The sequence below is a fragment of the Pararge aegeria genome, chromosome 17 (assembly GCF_905163445.1).
Source record: "Pararge aegeria chromosome 17, ilParAegt1.1, whole genome shotgun sequence".
In the NCBI taxonomy this organism is placed as follows: Eukaryota; Metazoa; Arthropoda; class Insecta; order Lepidoptera; family Nymphalidae; genus Pararge; species Pararge aegeria.
Window position 1 is genome coordinate 8,754,955 of NC_053196.1, and position 16,491 is coordinate 8,771,445.

The 16,491-nt window shown below is 34.2% G+C and overlaps 2 protein-coding genes across 4 annotated transcripts; both read left to right on the forward strand.

Annotated features, from left to right (window-relative positions):
* The first annotated feature begins 1,509 nt into the window (after positions 1–1,509).
* On the forward strand, positions 1,510–8,884 carry LOC120631254 (sialin-like). Its single transcript, XM_039900738.1, has 13 exons — positions 1,510–1,544; positions 1,622–1,783; positions 2,336–2,442; positions 3,911–4,040; positions 4,968–5,052; positions 5,140–5,357; positions 5,966–6,121; positions 6,677–6,812; positions 7,410–7,537; positions 7,840–7,950; positions 8,315–8,436; positions 8,659–8,736; positions 8,833–8,884. The coding sequence occupies exons 1-13, from the start codon at positions 1,518–1,520 to the stop codon at positions 8,882–8,884; spliced, it is 1,512 nt and encodes a 503-aa protein (XP_039756672.1). The 5' UTR covers positions 1,510–1,517.
* A 1,156-nt stretch (positions 8,885–10,040) lies between these two features.
* On the forward strand, positions 10,041–16,491 carry LOC120631055 (arginyl-tRNA--protein transferase 1). Of its 3 annotated transcripts, none has more exons than XM_039900465.1 (8): positions 10,041–10,183; positions 10,254–10,380; positions 10,449–10,702; positions 10,952–11,014; positions 11,818–12,005; positions 12,253–12,414; positions 13,098–13,279; positions 14,117–16,491. In XM_039900465.1, the coding sequence occupies exons 1-8, from the start codon at positions 10,096–10,098 to the stop codon at positions 14,517–14,519; spliced, it is 1,467 nt and encodes a 488-aa protein (XP_039756399.1). In that variant the 5' UTR covers positions 10,041–10,095; the 3' UTR covers positions 14,520–16,491. The 3 variants fall into 3 exon arrangements, with proteins under 3 accessions (XP_039756399.1, XP_039756401.1, XP_039756400.1); XM_039900467.1 differs by having other exon boundaries at positions 11,824–12,005; XM_039900466.1 differs by having other exon boundaries at positions 10,455–10,702.

Below are 16,491 nucleotides of genomic sequence, written 5' to 3' on the forward strand. Positions count from 1 at the left end.
CATTAGCATTAGACGTTTTAGATGTAATTATATATAATGTCAGGTAATGAACTGAATATTATTTTCCTATATAAAATGAGTAGGAAAATTTTAAGTTGTTAGACGGTAATTTTAATAGTTGATATCATATTAGTGTATAAGATTTTAATGTTTAACTTTTTTTTATGATGAATCTAATCGTTTGCAATATATAATGAAGTGTCTAAAGAATATTCATTGTATATAGGTGCAGCTGTGATGTTTATTACCAAAAATATTGCCTATGTATTTTATTAGTATGATTTTTATAGATATGGTTCAGATTATAATTTTATCTTATTATTATAATATATTTATTTTGTATTCGATCAGACATTTGAAATTGAATTCTGTTAATAATATTTTTAGGTGAATTCGCATTTGTGTGGCAGGTGTGATATAAAATTATAGCTCAATTATTTCATCGTGACAAAATAAAAACTCTGTTAAACATGTCTATTTTTATTATCCTCGTTGCTGCAGTAGCCGAGCCTTGCACTTTCAATAAAAGTATTAATAATAGGTGTAAGTCATTTTCAGAGCTATCAATAATTGGCAGTGGCGTGCATTTCATATATGCACAAAAGCATTGCCTACGGAACTACTTTTGTATAACTCTATAGTCTCTATAGTGATACATGGCGTCTAGAAGAAAATAAAAACTGTAATAAAATATCTCATAAACAGCTTAAGATTCCAACCCATGCTTTTCCTTAATAAAATCGTGAGTGAAATACTATAGCTACATAGCTCTAATATATACACATAGTATCCAATGGCGTCTGCTATTTAGAAACAAAAAGAAACTGTATATAATAAAACTGCTTAAGAATCGAACGCATACTTTTCCTTAAAAAATCGTGAGTGAAATACTATAGCTAGACGGTTCTAAGAAATACACATCACAAATTATTACTGATCGATGAATCCATATTAAAACAAAAGATGAATCAGATGAGATTTAATGAATATAAGATTAGTTTTTTAGTGTTACTGGTTAGCATGCTCTACTACGGATCACTTGATTTTGATAAGGGCCAAGAATTGCTACGTTATTTTAATTTTTGAATAAATGACAATACAAGTCTCAGTTCCGTGTCTCGGAGTGCACGTTAAGCAGGCGGTCTGGTTATTATCACTTAAATCCTTATTGGATCAGCGTGGTGGATCAAAAGCTCTTAATCCCTCTATCCTAAGACAGAACCATCTATCCTGCGTTCAGAATAGAGCATTGATAGTCGGAGGATGTAGATGGTTCAGGTGGGGAATTACTTAGATTCATAAATAATAATTGCAGCTAGATTTTATATTTTTATCTAAACATGTGCGGTCAGGGAAATTCATTGTCATGATCTTGAATCGCTAAATAATTAGAATGACAGAGGCGACTGGTTTTCCTTATTTACTAAACCTAAAATAGTAGACACTTATGCGTCGCCTTTAAAATCATGATGGCCAAGAACAAATAGTTCTTATTTGGGTGTAGGATTTTGGCAGTAATGTGTAAAATTCGAGTTCGTGCTATCGTAAGATATCTTTTAAATAGATTTTAATGTTATTAAGCTGTGAGTTTATAAAGTTATTCAAATAATTTTGTTTTTAGGTGGGAATCATGATTTTTCTTGGATACTTTCTTGTCTACGTAGTTCGATATAATCTAAGCGTACATATAGTTGATATGGTAGAGATACCAAAGCATCTTTTTAATATATTCGCCAATGATGAAACTCAATCTTTGAGGAGTGTTTTGAAATCACGGTCTGGGGTTAGTTTTCTACAAGCACTAACATATCTTATTTCGTGTATTAGCTGTATTAGTTCGTGTCATCCATAGAACCAATTTTAGGTGGGCATTATTTCTATAACTTGCGATAGGTATAAAGGTTAACTTAAACCACAGTCACAGCAACATCGGCAAGGGTCTCCTTACGGACCGCGAAGGGTTTACGATGCAGTCAAAGTTGGCCAAGAGCGGATTGGTGGGTTTTACGCGCCTTTTGACGGAAAGGCTCTCAGGGATGCACGTTTCCTCACAATGCTTGTCTTCACTGATAAAGCAAGTGATATTTTAATTGCTTAAATTAAAAAAAAAGCATATCATTCCAAAAAGTAAGAGATGCCCGGAATCGGACACAGTACCCCCGAAATGGAAGCCGCAGCCCTAACCACTAGGTTATCTATATACATAATATATCTATAAGGAAATGAAATATTGTGAAATTAATAATATAGGTAATTAATAACTTTGTTGATATGATAATATTATGATTGGTCATGCAACATAAATGCTTACATAAAGTATACTTATGTATTACAGAACTATGATATAATGCATTGGAATGAACTGAAAATGGCTCTTCTGCTAGCGGCATATCACATAGGATATTGCATATGTTTTCCAATATTTCATAACATTGGGGATAAGTAAGTTTTAATCATACGTTGTAAATAGCAATTAGAACGAGAAGTAACTCAACTAAAAATTTTATGCTTTCAATTTTTGTACACATCGCGGTAGCAAAATTTCGGGAAAAAGTGCTTGCATAAATAAAAGGTTGGATACATGTTTTAAATAAATACCTATTGAGTATTTTTATTATGAATTATGGATAACAATTCACAAAATAAATTACTGAATTCTAGGTATAAATGGAAAATTTGTACCACAAAGGACAATAACGATAATTTTAGTTAATAATAGTTATTTAACGTTAATAATTGTTATATGCGTTACTGTCACAAACAGGATTTTCAAAGCATAACAGACGCCTTGTAAGTGTTTGTTCCTTAGGTACACTGTCTTATAAATAACATTACATGTCAGGTTCCGCATAAGTAGGATAGTACTCTAGTTGCCCGATTCACTAACTTTTCCAATAGTAGCTAAGCGGTGGTCACCTGTTATCCCCATACAAAATATTCGATGAGTTGACAACTGTTGCTATCAGAATATGCGTTTTGTATGAAGACTAGTTAGTGAATCGGGCACCAATACTCCTTCTCCTTCTCCCTCCATCTGATAAGTCTCCATATCCAAGTCTTAAAATATTAATTAGTTGGGTACTCAAGGCAACATATATTCTATTGGGCAATGTAGTAAAGCTGTGACCACTGAATAGATAAATAAGGCGATGAATGGGTGTGCGGTTTGTTTGTGCGCGAAATTGTTGTAGAGATAAGAATTAAATGGTGGGAGTCAAGCGGCGGCTACTTAGTCCTGATACAAAATAGGAACTAAGGCCATTCCACTTACTTATCTATTCAGTTGCTGTCACAGAGCTCGTTCGGGGAAGTACCGTACCACTATGCTTATTTCTGCGGCTAAGTAACATTGTCGCAATGCCGTGTTCCGGTCTGAAGGCGTAGTTGCCGGTGCAATTACTTGCACATGAGATTGTACATCTACGCCTCAAGTTGATAGACAAAGGGCAACATTTTGCTGGATGTGTTTCTTTCATGCCCTGCGAAGTATTGCTCTGTTTATATCTTCCACTTACCATCAGGGCTATCTGCTTGGTCGATCAATTATTAATTATACAAAAGAAAAGTAAAAAAACTAGACCCTAGTTTTGTTCTAATATACTTAGCGATTTTTATACTAAAACCTGTAAAACAATATATTATATTTTTACAAGAGCTTGACTGCAATCACACCCGTGATGATGCAGCTTACGATGGGGCGCGCTTGCCTATAAGATGCCTATTCACTCTTGATTTGACCCAGGTCCCAGATATAATCTTGGTACCTTCGAATCAAGGTATTAATTCCAAAGTTATCTTTAGGAGGATATGAATGAATGAATAAATAAAATTTTATGGTAGGTACACCAGAATAAGTCGTTTAATTATTGCAGGATATTATCGGACCTGGTTAATTCTTTAATCATTTCAGATTTGGCCCTATGTGGGTTGTAGGAGCAACTGGATTTACATCGGGTGTGTTAAACTGCCTTACCCCTGCGTGCGCTTATTCAAATTTCTGGTTACTCTTCACTGTGCGCATTCTGATTGGATTCTGTGCGGTTAGCAAGCTCTATATAGCAATTACCCAATTAGCATCCATTGATTCATTAATTCATATCATAAATTAAAAGGATTTTAAAAAAAATTTAGTATAGCCTAACCAGCAAAATAAAAACTTTTACTGGGGACGCAAGATTTGCGGTGCAATACATTTGACAGAGTAAGTGTATCGAAAAACTTAGTTCAATCTTTATCCACAATATGGCGAGGTTTTTATTTTTCTGCTCAGTCAATAACTTTACCTTTAAATTAATTAGAAAAACAAATATTGATTATATGATTAAAAATTATAAGATACGGAAAGTCGCGCTACACATCTTCGTATAAATATTATTGTTTGAGTTAGGAAATTTGCGCTATGTCCGCCAACGGGTCGGTGGTAATAGAACCCATATTGAAGCACCGTGGTGGGTCCAAGCTCTTATTGCCTCTCTCCTATGAGATACGAGGACTGTGCCCTACATGCTGCGATTATTTCATCCTACATCTTCTTTTTTTGCTAGGCGTTTTCGTACTTTGTTGGTCGGAACCGTCTATTGTACTTTTGGCCGCAGTGTAGCCAGCCGAGCTCATTCCAGAAGCTGCTTAGTGATGCTGAGGAGCCGTTGTTCGGCTACTCCGTTGAATCGGAGCATTACGTGCTGGCTATACTTCCATGCATGCTCTGCACAGAGGATGCGCCACGATTTTATCGCTATGTGGAGATTACTTCTATTGGGTACAGTGGCCTGCACTGCTTAAGCGATCCCGTCTGCAGAGTGTAGAGTAGGCATCCTAATAAAAAATCTCAGGGAAGGAAGTGCTTTTATACATGTATGAAGTGCACGCCACGGATTGGTTAATATAGCCGCGATATCTAAAAATATTCACCCGTGAAGTTGCAACAGACTGCGACGGACGGTGATTATTATTATATGAAATTCTAGGGCGCCATGATACCAAGCATGATTCAAGTGCTTAGGCATTGGGTACCACCAACCGAGAGACACCATTTTATGTGGGCTTATTGTGGTAAGAAATACCTTACTATATTTTATCATAAAAACTTAGTTAATACTTCAAAATAGTGTTCTGACTTACAATTAACATTTCTCTTAGGTATAACCACAGGGACGTTCTCCACATTTTTGATCTGTGCAGCAGTTCAATACTATTTTGGGTGGTCCGTAGGATTTTACATATCTGGTTCAGTACAAGTTTTATGGGCATGTATTTGGGTTCTCGTGATCAGCGACAGTCCATCAAAACATGCATTCATATCTAAAGAGGAATTGTCATACTTGACAACAACTATTGGCACCGTTTTTAACATTAAGGTAAAGTGTAATTTACTTTCATCATTCATGTTTGTGCCTAACCAAAATATTTTTTAACTCAGCAACTGCTGAGTTTCTTGTCCGCTTCTTCTTGGTAAAATCTGCCTTCCGAACCAGTGCTAGAGTCCCTACAAACAGACAGGCTTGACGTTTCAAAAATGCTTATATTAGGTCTATTTCAAATAAATGAATTTTAAATTTGGAATTTTTTGAACATAAAAACCTTAATAGTGCACCAAACCATTTTGGTTCATATATAGACCGTTGCCTGTACAACAGGCAAATGCCTGTAATGTTCAGAAACCTTAGTAAGCAAGACTAATTTGGACTTGAAGTTTTTACAAGCTTTTATACGACCTAACTTACTTAACTAGCAATTTTTTTAAGCTACTTCGCTGAGTTCGACCGGTAGCTGAAATTTTGCTGGGTTTGAATAACAATTAAATGTAGCTAACGTAAAAATTCTTAATCCAATATGGCGGCCTAAGAAAGCACAAAACAGTATTACTCCAAGTCCCAGAGATAGTGGACAACTTATTTTATATACACAGTTTCCTTTTAAAATCTTGGTATGTGTCGGTCGGGCTAAGGTCTTCTTTACGTTACAGTTAACAAACTCTCAAGTACCGTGGAAGTTAATATTGAAATCTGCGACATTTTGGGCGCTGTGTATTCTTAATTTTGGGTACGCGTGGATGATAACTTCGGTTTGCCTACACTGTCCACTTTACTATACAACCATTCTTAAATATAGTATTTACGAGGTATATCTATTCAATATTGGTATTACCACAGAATTAAGAACACGCAGAAACCGTACACACGACTAATATTGAAGCATCAAAAACCATTCGACTTTTGTAGTGTTTCTTGCACAGGTAGGCGGTTAGTCACTTCATTCGATTGAGCAGTTGACAGTAATGATTTTACCTTAAACGTTTACCACAATCAGTGGCGTGCACTTCATACATGCACAAAAGCTCTGCATGCCCTAAAACTTTTGTACAACTCATTAATGCGTAGGATTATTCCATTTTATGGCATTTGCCTTGTTTATGCATAACCTGGTCAAAAACCCTGTGCACGCCACTGACCATAATATGGGGATAATGGGAAAAGTTTCTGAGGTAACAACATTCTGCGGGTGGGAAGTGACACGTGCGCGGGGCGTTTTCACTGTTTTGGATACAATGCACTACATGCAATAATGGCTGAATGAGGGTTCTGTACGTTCTTAATTCGGTGGTTATTATTTTTTGCATTAAGTACCTACTTAGAAATTTTATACATATATATTCTTTATGTTACCTACAATACAGGCATCCGCATTGGTGGCATTACCTTTCTTTTTACGTTTGATATTAGGTACAATTATAATACAAACATATCATTGGTACAAGTACAACAAGAAAATTAAAAGGATCAAGCACATTCGAAAATATTTCATAGTTGTTTGTGAGTATTTCTTATTATTACTTATAACTGATATACATTATGCGGGAAAAAAATGCTGGACGAGTTTTTAATATTGTAACAAGATCAGAATTTTTATAGACAAGAATTTTAATTTTTTTTGTTTTACTTATTATTTTGATATTAAAAATACAACGGAATTGAGAACCTCCTCCTTTTTTGTAAAACGGTAAAAAAAGTAGATAAAAGTTATCTATCTCGTAACTTGAAAAGCGTTGAACTTTCATATAAACTTCTAACACCTATTCTGTTTTCTTAGGGGTAATTTCTAAATAATCTCCTTTTAGCTGATGTCTCCTAACTATATAGATTTGTAAAAAAAACTGGTAATAAGAAAGTACAAAAAAAACACTTGACATAATTTTGTATGATTTACTATTGGCACCGAATTCAAAATGTTGAAATACTGATTTGTTGCTTTTTTACCAGTTAACTCATAAGTTAACGGACCTTTGTCCTTTCAGACTATTTTAATTTTAGGGCCCAGAATCCAAATACCATTCATTTTTATCTAATGAAACAGTTTCCAATTTTTGCTTTACTTTTTGGAGCGGCTCGAAACATATTAATGTATTTTAGCTCATGTGATATCAGGATTTTTGGTGTCGATGGCATGGGTCGTGCCAATCAACCCTGGCCCCGTTCTGTTAACCGCAGCCATTGTACTTACCGCAGCGGGAATGGATCTCACTTTAGATATTTGTTACGTAAGCTGTAAATCATATTTCCGCAAGAATTTACTTTCTTAATTTAATTTTCCTTTAGGTTCTTTTATAAATATTATAAGTCATTATACGCAATTGCTTAGGGTTTAAACGCTTTAACCGTTTATTGCGATAACTGCCTATCTAGTTATTATAACGTAAGGATCCGCATTGGTGCAGCTTGACGGGTCTTAGCTCTGAATTACCTTTTTCTTTTAAAAATACGACTTACCTAAATACACTTAGAGAAAAAAAGTAGTGTGACTTCGATAGGCCAAAGTTAATGATGAGGTTACATTTTTCAGAGTTTATCACCAAATTACGTGAACCCCATCAATACGGTAATCAAAATTATTGGAAACCTGCCTGGGATTATAGTTTCGCTTTGCGTTGGAGAAGTTACCTACAAATACCAAGTAATATTTTAGTAAATATTTTTTTAATGCCTCGTTGATGTAGTAGTTAGCATGTTCAACTTCGGATCAAGAGACCCTTTGCTGGAGTTCAAATCCCAGGTTGGGCAAAAAATTATTAGGTATTGTGAAATTTCTGTTAAAGAACTTTCAACTGGCGCGGGCGGTGTCAACCCCAGTGCCTCAGAACGTTGCGGATAATGATGATTATGAATGTGTTCTAATCAGGATCATTAGATATACTTAGGTTATATACCTAGTTAGAAATTAAAAAAGGGTTTATGAATTCTCATGACCAGTTCGGGTTTGCATACTGTGGCAAACTAAGCTGCCAAAACTAAAACTTATACTTAATAAAAAATTATAGAACACTGCTCTTGTGTGGCATTACGTATGGAGCTTTCATGGAACAATGATAATGTTGAGTGGACTCGTCTTCCTCATATGGGGCGATTTCCACGTCCAGCCGTGGAATGAAATAAGACGCAGGTAAGATTCAAGCAATTTAACGAAACATCCAAATATTCACAAAAAATAAGCGTGTTAAATTGGCAGATCTAAAAGTAGTGCTGCCGTTTTTATAATGTTTTTTGAAGAAAGGGATAGCAGTATTTTTAAACTGATCCATTTAATTTGGTTTAGAGAATTGGCATCAATATGTGTATTTACTTTAATATTTTCTTCAACTTTAATTCATCGATTATTTTAAAGGCCGCGAAAAAAAAGACTTGTTACAGTAAGATCTTCTGCCATGTCGAATATTACGGAATTGGACGAAGATGATTCTTTGTAAGTGAAAACATTACTTTTTAATATGAAAATATTTTTAAGAACTGATAAGATATATAATTCAATAATATCTATCTATATTTATTTTTATTTCAGAAACAGAATACCTATTTCCCAACGGCAAAATAATACTGTAAGACTTTCGTAGAATAAAACTAATTTGTACCTAAAGATTTGACGTCTATAATTTAGTAATAGTAAGTAGGTAAAGTTATAAGTATGCTGACTATCCCGATGATTTTTACAGTCCCGATCTCAAGTATATGTATTATGTAAATAAACCTACCCGCCCCGAAACCTGCAGAAAAAAGGTCTAAATATAAGTAAGTTACGTCAGTAGGTTACTAGCATATTATGAGTAAAGAGTAAAAGGGCAAAGAATTGGTTTGGTGTGCCGTGTGCCGTGGAGTAGGGGCGCCCTGCCCGCGGAGCTTATGGCGGCCGGCTCTGCTGAACTCGCGCGCCGATACTCCAATGAGTACCGTAGTTAGAAGTTGACTGACTCAGGTAGGTATGCAACCTCCTTTATTGTATTTTCTCTATTATTTTGTTTTTCTCCTCCTTCTCGCTGTGTTACAGAAACTGTATATATTTCAACTCTCTACCTATTATGGTTCATGAGGTACAGTCCGCTGACAAACATACGATGGATTACGATTACGATTAGGAATCCTGCAGAGTGATTACGTATCCCGCGAAAGGCTTGCGACAGACGTATATCTTGCAATCACTGCTGTCAAACGTCACTTTTGTTTATTTATGGACTGGTGCCGGATAATGAAAATGTGCTTCTCTTTACCCAAAGATATGACCTTTCAGTTCAAGTATGTCATTTGCTACTACTAGCAAATGACAAATTGTATTGGAGAAGGTTATTATTTACCTTGATTTAATAGAAAAAAATGAAGTGTTTATATTCTCTATTTAAATATTATATTGCTAAAAATCAGCGAACGATTTCCTTGCGTTCGATCTCCGAGTCTATATTTATTATAAGTAGTATGTTTATCTGTATATTATAAGTAAGTTATGAATATAATACACATAAATGTGTATTATATTCATAAAAATATTCCTCAGCTATCTTAGATCTATAACACAAACTACGCTTACTTTGGGGCTAAAGGCGATGTGTACATTGTTGTAGTATTTTGTCTTAGAATCAAATAAGATACGAATATTAAACATTGAGGACTGTACAGTGATATACCTTTGCCTCTTCCCTATGGGAAAGACAAAGAAAAAAAGAAAATGTCATATGTCACAATTTCTTCAAGAAATTCACAAACATTTTCTTTGTCACGGCCAATTCTCATTGTTTTTTTTTTGTTAATTCCACAATATATATTTTATTTTAATATGCAACGCAGCATTATAGAATATTGTTCTGAACACGATGGATATAAATGCGGTTACTGTAAAAAACCAAATTCGAATTACAGCCATGGTAAGTATTGAACACTCAGTAATTTGTTTTGTTTTATTTAAAAGGATTAAATATTATGAAATGTTTCTAGGGATGTGGGCGCATATGATGACCGTTCAAGACTACCAAGATTTAATCGACAGAGGGTGGAGACGGTCCGGAAAATACTGTTATAAGCCGCTTCTAGATGTTATATGCTGCCCCATGTATACTATAAGGTTTGTATTGTCTTGGAATTCAATTTAATCTGCTGGTTAGAGACCGCTGCAGCATGTATATTTTTTAGATGCAGAGCTTTAGAGTTCAAAACATCAAAGTCTCAGAAAAAAGTTATGAAACGGTTTAACAAGTTTCTGATGGGGCAAGAAGAGATTTCTGGAGAGAGTAAAGTGTCAGGTAGCAATGAGGATATGACAGTAGATACTGAGGGCAGAGAAGAATTTGTTGAGAGTAGAAGAAGACATCAAGATATTAATATTGCTGGTGTTGACATTTCATCAATTGGTCAACCAGTGCATTATTTTCCTAAGGAAACATCAGGTTAGTGTTATTAAGCTTTCATAAAATTTTTGCGCTACCATAAAGTAATCATTTGAATATATAACAGGTTGTTGTTTTTATATTAAAACTAGCGATAAGCTCAGTTGTCAAAGAACAGAAAACATACAATAATAAACATACAATAATAAACAGGAAAGTCAAAAAACAATAATTAATTGAATTTTTTACCATTGAAATTTTATCAAAGCATAGAGTTCAAATAATGATCAGAGAAAATTTTATTTGCAGAAAAAGTTTCTGCACAAAACCAAACAACATCAAATACTAAATTTAAAGATAAAAAAGAAGATGGTAAGTAGCAAAACAAACTATATAAATTTAATTTTGTTATGACTATATCTTATTGTGACTAGACATCCAAAATTTTTCTTATTCATTTATCTCATCATCATTGTACTTCACAACTACAAACAATATCATAATTCTATTAACACTGTGACAGTAAAACACTCAGTTTATCATTTTCAATTATTATACTGATTAGTATGATGTTTAAAAGCCAAAGTTTTCTGACTATCCATTCCAATATCACCAAACTCAGGATGTCACCCAGTCGCTGTGTTTCTAGCTCAGTGCTTTAGTTACATACACATGTATTTAGAAAGAAGCTCCTGACAAAAACAGGTTTATATCCAGTAAATTTTACAATTACAATTTAAGATTCATGTTACACATGCCTGATTGTTCCATATACTAAATACCTATTTATGATTTATATTAGCTTAAAATTATAAACTGATACATACAATCATAACTATTTATATTAACAATATAGTTGATACAGTGTAGTCTCTCCGCAGCTAGTCTCTCACAATAAAACAAACCCACTGTCAAAGTGTTAATAGATATTTTGAAGGTATCTATGTCTAAAGACCCCTTATCTAATTCATCCCTTATTGCTGGGCATAGGCCTCCCAGATAAGGTGGTCCTTACTCTACAATATCAATTGGTATTCAAAATTATTCCTTTAACAAAATATTATGTATATTATTTAACAATCAATAATCTTAAAACACTAATCTAAGTTGCCAATCTAAAAACAAAGCACTAATCTAAGTTGCCAATGAACTGTTTATAATATATACATTTGAAGTTGCAGGACCAGATCCTACTAAGGCCCCGTGTAAAAAAGCTAAACAAGCAAGACGAGAGAGGAAGTTAGAGAAACTAAAAAAGAAGGGCATTGATGTTAGCAATATAGATAACAGCAATAAAAATAAAGAAAAACAATTAGAAGATTTCATAAATGAGCTGCAAAGTAATGTTAAAAGAAACCTTGAGGTATTCAAACACTAAATATAGTGTAGTCTGGATGGACTTGATCCTAAAGAAACCACCAAGTTTATCTATTATGCAAATAGATTTGATAAGACAACAACTAGAATTTCTTAGTTCAAAGCTGTTAAATAAGAGTAGATATCATTTTTAATATTGTACTTTTTTAAACATAAATTAATCAATAACAAAAATAATACTTAGCATTTACAATATTAATATCATATAAAATTGTTTTTTTTTTCCTTTTTAGATTAAACTAGTCAGAACCACACCACCTAGTGCGGAATGGTTAGCTACAGCCAAAGAGACTCACCAACTTTATGTCAAATATCAGATGGCTGTTCATGGTGATAGACCAGAAAAATGTACAGAATCGCAGTTTAATGGATTTTTGGTTCAAAGTCCTTTAATGGTGGGTAATAAGTTCTGTTTGTTCAAAAAGACTTTTAATTTAGTGAAGAATAATCTTGTGGAATTACGATGTTGGTTTGCGCTGAGTTCCAGCATCCTGGTTTGATAGCTAGGTCAAAACCATTATAAACAGTATTGGGTATTTCTGCCAAATAATTGACGCCAACGCCCTATTATAACTGGGACTATAAAATTGTGAAACCCTACAACAAGCATTTGAGCAATGAGGGGTCTAGGCTCCAAAATCCTTTCTTCTATTAGAGAGGAGTAAGATAATAATAGGCATATACTGTAAAGTATTATTGAGTAAAAATATTTAATTTTTAATTTAATGCTTACCCAGTAGACTTCATACGCCTTTGAGAACACTATGGAGAACTTTCAGGCATGCAGGTATCTTCACGATGTTTTCCTTGACCGATGAAGCAAGTGATATTTTAGTAAGTTAAAACGCACATTACTTAGAAAAGTTAGAGGTGCGTGCTGGAATTCTAATTCGGCCCCTCGAAAGTAAAGTCGTAAATTCCACTAATTCCACCGATTTTGGTAATTTAAATTCAAAATGGCTGACGCTATGGCGGATTTTGAGCGAAATTAGTGGCAATCATTAAGGCCAATAAAATTACTACAATCTAATTTTAGTAAAGTCACCGGAGATAACTTTATTTATGTTATTGTTTACAGGAAGAACACTCAGAAGTGGGTCCACCTTGCGGTTATGGTTCTTTCCATCAACAGTACTGGCTTGATGGAAAACTAATAGCTGTTGGTGTTTTAGACATTTTACCCAAATGCGTTTCATCAGTCTATTTCATGTATGATCCTCAGCACATGAATTTAACTTTGGGAACTTATGGCGCTTTAAGGTAAAAGATTATTATATAAATTCACTGAAATTTAGGCTTGGGCTGGGTACAATTAGTTGACCTGAAGTCGATAGACACCTATTCAATGTTTTGCAATCATTTGTAGAAAAGTGTACATCTCTTGAGGATGAACCGGTATCAGAGTGAAACGCGTGTAAAGAGTATTTTAGAGGATCTTTGCAGCGTTGTCTGTAAAAAAAAAATTGCAGTAATCATTCATTTTCCTGGTATTCATGTGGAAATGCATTATCACGAACGTAACATGATGTTTAAATGCTTACTGTATCTGGCAGTTGTCAGGAGCTATTTATGCTGATTTTCCTAACATGCATTTGCATTAACTGAGTATGTTATTTTATAACAAGGTATGAGAGATAAGAAGAAATCCATGTAGGAATGAATGCATGAATGATTACACCATTACACTACAAACACAAGTACAGAAGGAAAACAACACAACACAGCGTGCACAATAAATAATAATAAATATACTACGACAATCACACGTCGCAGTCTAGCCCCAAAGTAAGCGTAGCTTGTGTGAAATATTGATCAGTCATAAAGGTACTAAGATGACAGATCAATATTTTATCTGATCATTATTTAATATCTGATGAGTATTTTTATGAATGAGATACATATAAACACCCAGAATTAGACATTTTCAAGTTTGAACCCACGGCCTTGGACTCACAAAGCAGGGTGGCTGCCCACTGCGCCAATGGACCGTCAATTAAGTGGCTTTACCGCTACATAGCGATCTCTATCAAAAATAGGTCTATTTGAATAGAGGAAGTTTTGAATTTAACTAATAACAATAATTGTGGTTTTTTTCAGGGAGATAGCGTTCACAAGGCATTTGCACACATTATGTCCGGAGCTTAAATACTACTACATAGGGTTTTACATACATTCATGCCAAAAAATGAGATATAAGGGAAATTTTTACCCGTCCGACCTCCTTTGCCCGGAGACTTATAAATGGTTCCCTTTGCAAGACTGTACTCAAAAGTTGGATATTGCACCATATTCAAGATTTGACCCAGACATAGACAGTATTGATGAATTCTGTGGAACTGATAGTGACATGAAACATATACCTGTGTTATATAAAGGGGAAGTGATACCATTTAATGTGTACAAGAACATCAGGAAAAATGTTAATATAGAAGAAGTTGTTGAATACGCGCGGCTTGTTGGCACTAAAACAATAAGACGAATGATTATGGCTAGATTATAAATCAATATTTTTTCGATTGTTTCGCTTATGAAGATGCAGTGTGTATTCACCCAGTTCTGTACTTACGTTTTTGACTGTATCTGTGTCCTATTTCCGGAGTTGTGCACCTGTTTAACTTTGAGTTGATACTAGGATTTCATGAATATGACTTGACCCCCCAAATTCCTTTGGAAGTCGTGAACTTCCGAGACGTGCGTGACAATATAGTCCGGCCCTGATAAGCTAGGAGGAAGTCGTCTATATAAACTAGCATCCGATTATCTCTTGGGTAGGATCTCTGCGACTCAGCAGACGTATAATGTCTCACTCGTAGGAATTTCAGAGAAGTTTTGTATTTTGGTGTGTAGAGACCAAATTTCGGAAGATATATGATATAAATAAACATTCAGATTAATTTGCATATACGTACAGGGTTAACTGAAAAACTCCAGAAAGCTCTGTGCCTTGTATATGCCTATGATTAAAACTAAAAACTTTTGTTCTACGACTTTTAAAAATTCAGTTATAATTTATTTCATACAAAATAATAATAAATTATTTTATTTCTATAAAGTGGCATTACTCTGTGTAACAAAACCAAAATTGTGATTCGGAAACGCTGCGTAGTCGGGTCAGTGACCTCACGATACAGTCGTGGTTCGATGTTATATTACAGAGTAGTAACAAAACAAGTATTTTATTATTATTATTAATTTTAGTATTATTGAAAATTGAATATTTCACAAACTAGCGAGTTAAAAAAATGTAGTAGAACTATAGTAGTTAGGTAAGCAACTAGAGGCCCAGAGCTTCCTGGTCTTTTTTAATTAACCCTGTACGTATATGCAAATTAATCTGAATGTTTATTTATATCATATATGGATGTTCACAAAGTAACGCATTCTTCTTTCCAATAAGTATACATAATGAGAAAAGATTACAATTGAACGGTCCGCGTTTGATCGTGGTTTTTATTAAATCCAGTGGGAACTGTTTGTTTTCTTGGTAAATAAAGTAGCCTCTGTTACTCTCCGTCCTTACAACTAACTCTGCCAGAAACCATGATTATTGGTTGCTGAGTTAGTCTTTAAGGCAGGACTAACAAACAAACAAGTAAACAAATACACTTTTGCATTTGTAATATTAGTAGGGATAGAAGAATACCAGACATCTTAGACAGGCAACCTTAAAATTTGGAAAACATTAGGCACACTTTGCCGGAGGCTCATACTTAATAAATAACATACCATAGACTTAGATACAGTATTTAACTTGACCTACTATTTAATTTTATAACTATTGAATGCTTTTCATCATCTTAATATAACTATTTATCTCCCTCCCTCGTTGGTATTGTGGTTAGTATTTTCAACTACTGATCGAGAATTGTTATAGAATTGGGTTCGATTCCAGTTTTGAAATTGGTGGTCTCCACCCCCAAGTCTCGGAGAGCATTTGAAGCCCTTGGTCCCGGCATAGAGCTCACCTCATTGGAGGCTCCTTCTCAGCAGTGGGATGTTGATTGGCTGATGACGATGAATATCACTAAGAAATGGCTATACAATCTGCAAGCTGTACAATCTTCTTTAATATACTCGTATATTTTTAACATAAAAAGATTTAATGTAATATTAAAACAAGTCGTTTGTTCTAAAAACTATCTTACTGAGAATCGTTTTACAATAGGAAAAATCTAAATGAAATTCTAATATTAGATTTTTTTAAAACAGCTTTTTTACGTGATTTGTCATTATGGCAACTATGCAATTTTAATTCAATTACAATTGTTCCAAGTGGTTTCTTGAACTCGGCCAATCTTAAATACTGTTGAAACTCAGAGCTGCAATGAATCGTTTACTTTCCGTGTTAATAATCTTATTATTTTAAGTATTACTTTTAGTATTAAATGATTCTGTTTAACAGCAACTTAGTTTTCTAGCATTTTGTTTACCCCACCTGTATCATGCAAAATGGTATTTTCGTTAATTTTTGT

What these genes read in the sequence shown, in the direction of transcription:
- LOC120631055 (XM_039900465.1), top strand. Translation starts at nt 10,096, where the DNA reads ATGCAACGCAGCATTATAGAATATTGTTCTGAACACGATGGATATAAA. An exon ending in TTTTCCTAAGGAAACATCAG is followed by an intron (nt 10,703 to 10,951) that starts GTTAGTGTTATT and finishes TTTTATTTGCAG; the next exon opens with AAAAAGTTTCTGCACAAAAC. An exon ending in TAAAGATAAAAAAGAAGATG is followed by an intron (nt 11,015 to 11,817) that starts GTAAGTAGCAAA and finishes ATACATTTGAAG; the next exon opens with TTGCAGGACCAGATCCTACT.
- LOC120631254 (XM_039900738.1), top strand. Translation starts at nt 1,518, where the DNA reads ATGTGTAAAATTCGAGTTCGTGCTATC. An exon ending in AAATTCGAGTTCGTGCTATC is followed by an intron (nt 1,545 to 1,621) that starts GTAAGATATCTT and finishes TTTTGTTTTTAG; the next exon opens with GTGGGAATCATGATTTTTCT. An exon ending in AAAATATTTCATAGTTGTTT is followed by an intron (nt 6,813 to 7,409) that starts GTGAGTATTTCT and finishes AATGTATTTTAG; the next exon opens with CTCATGTGATATCAGGATTT.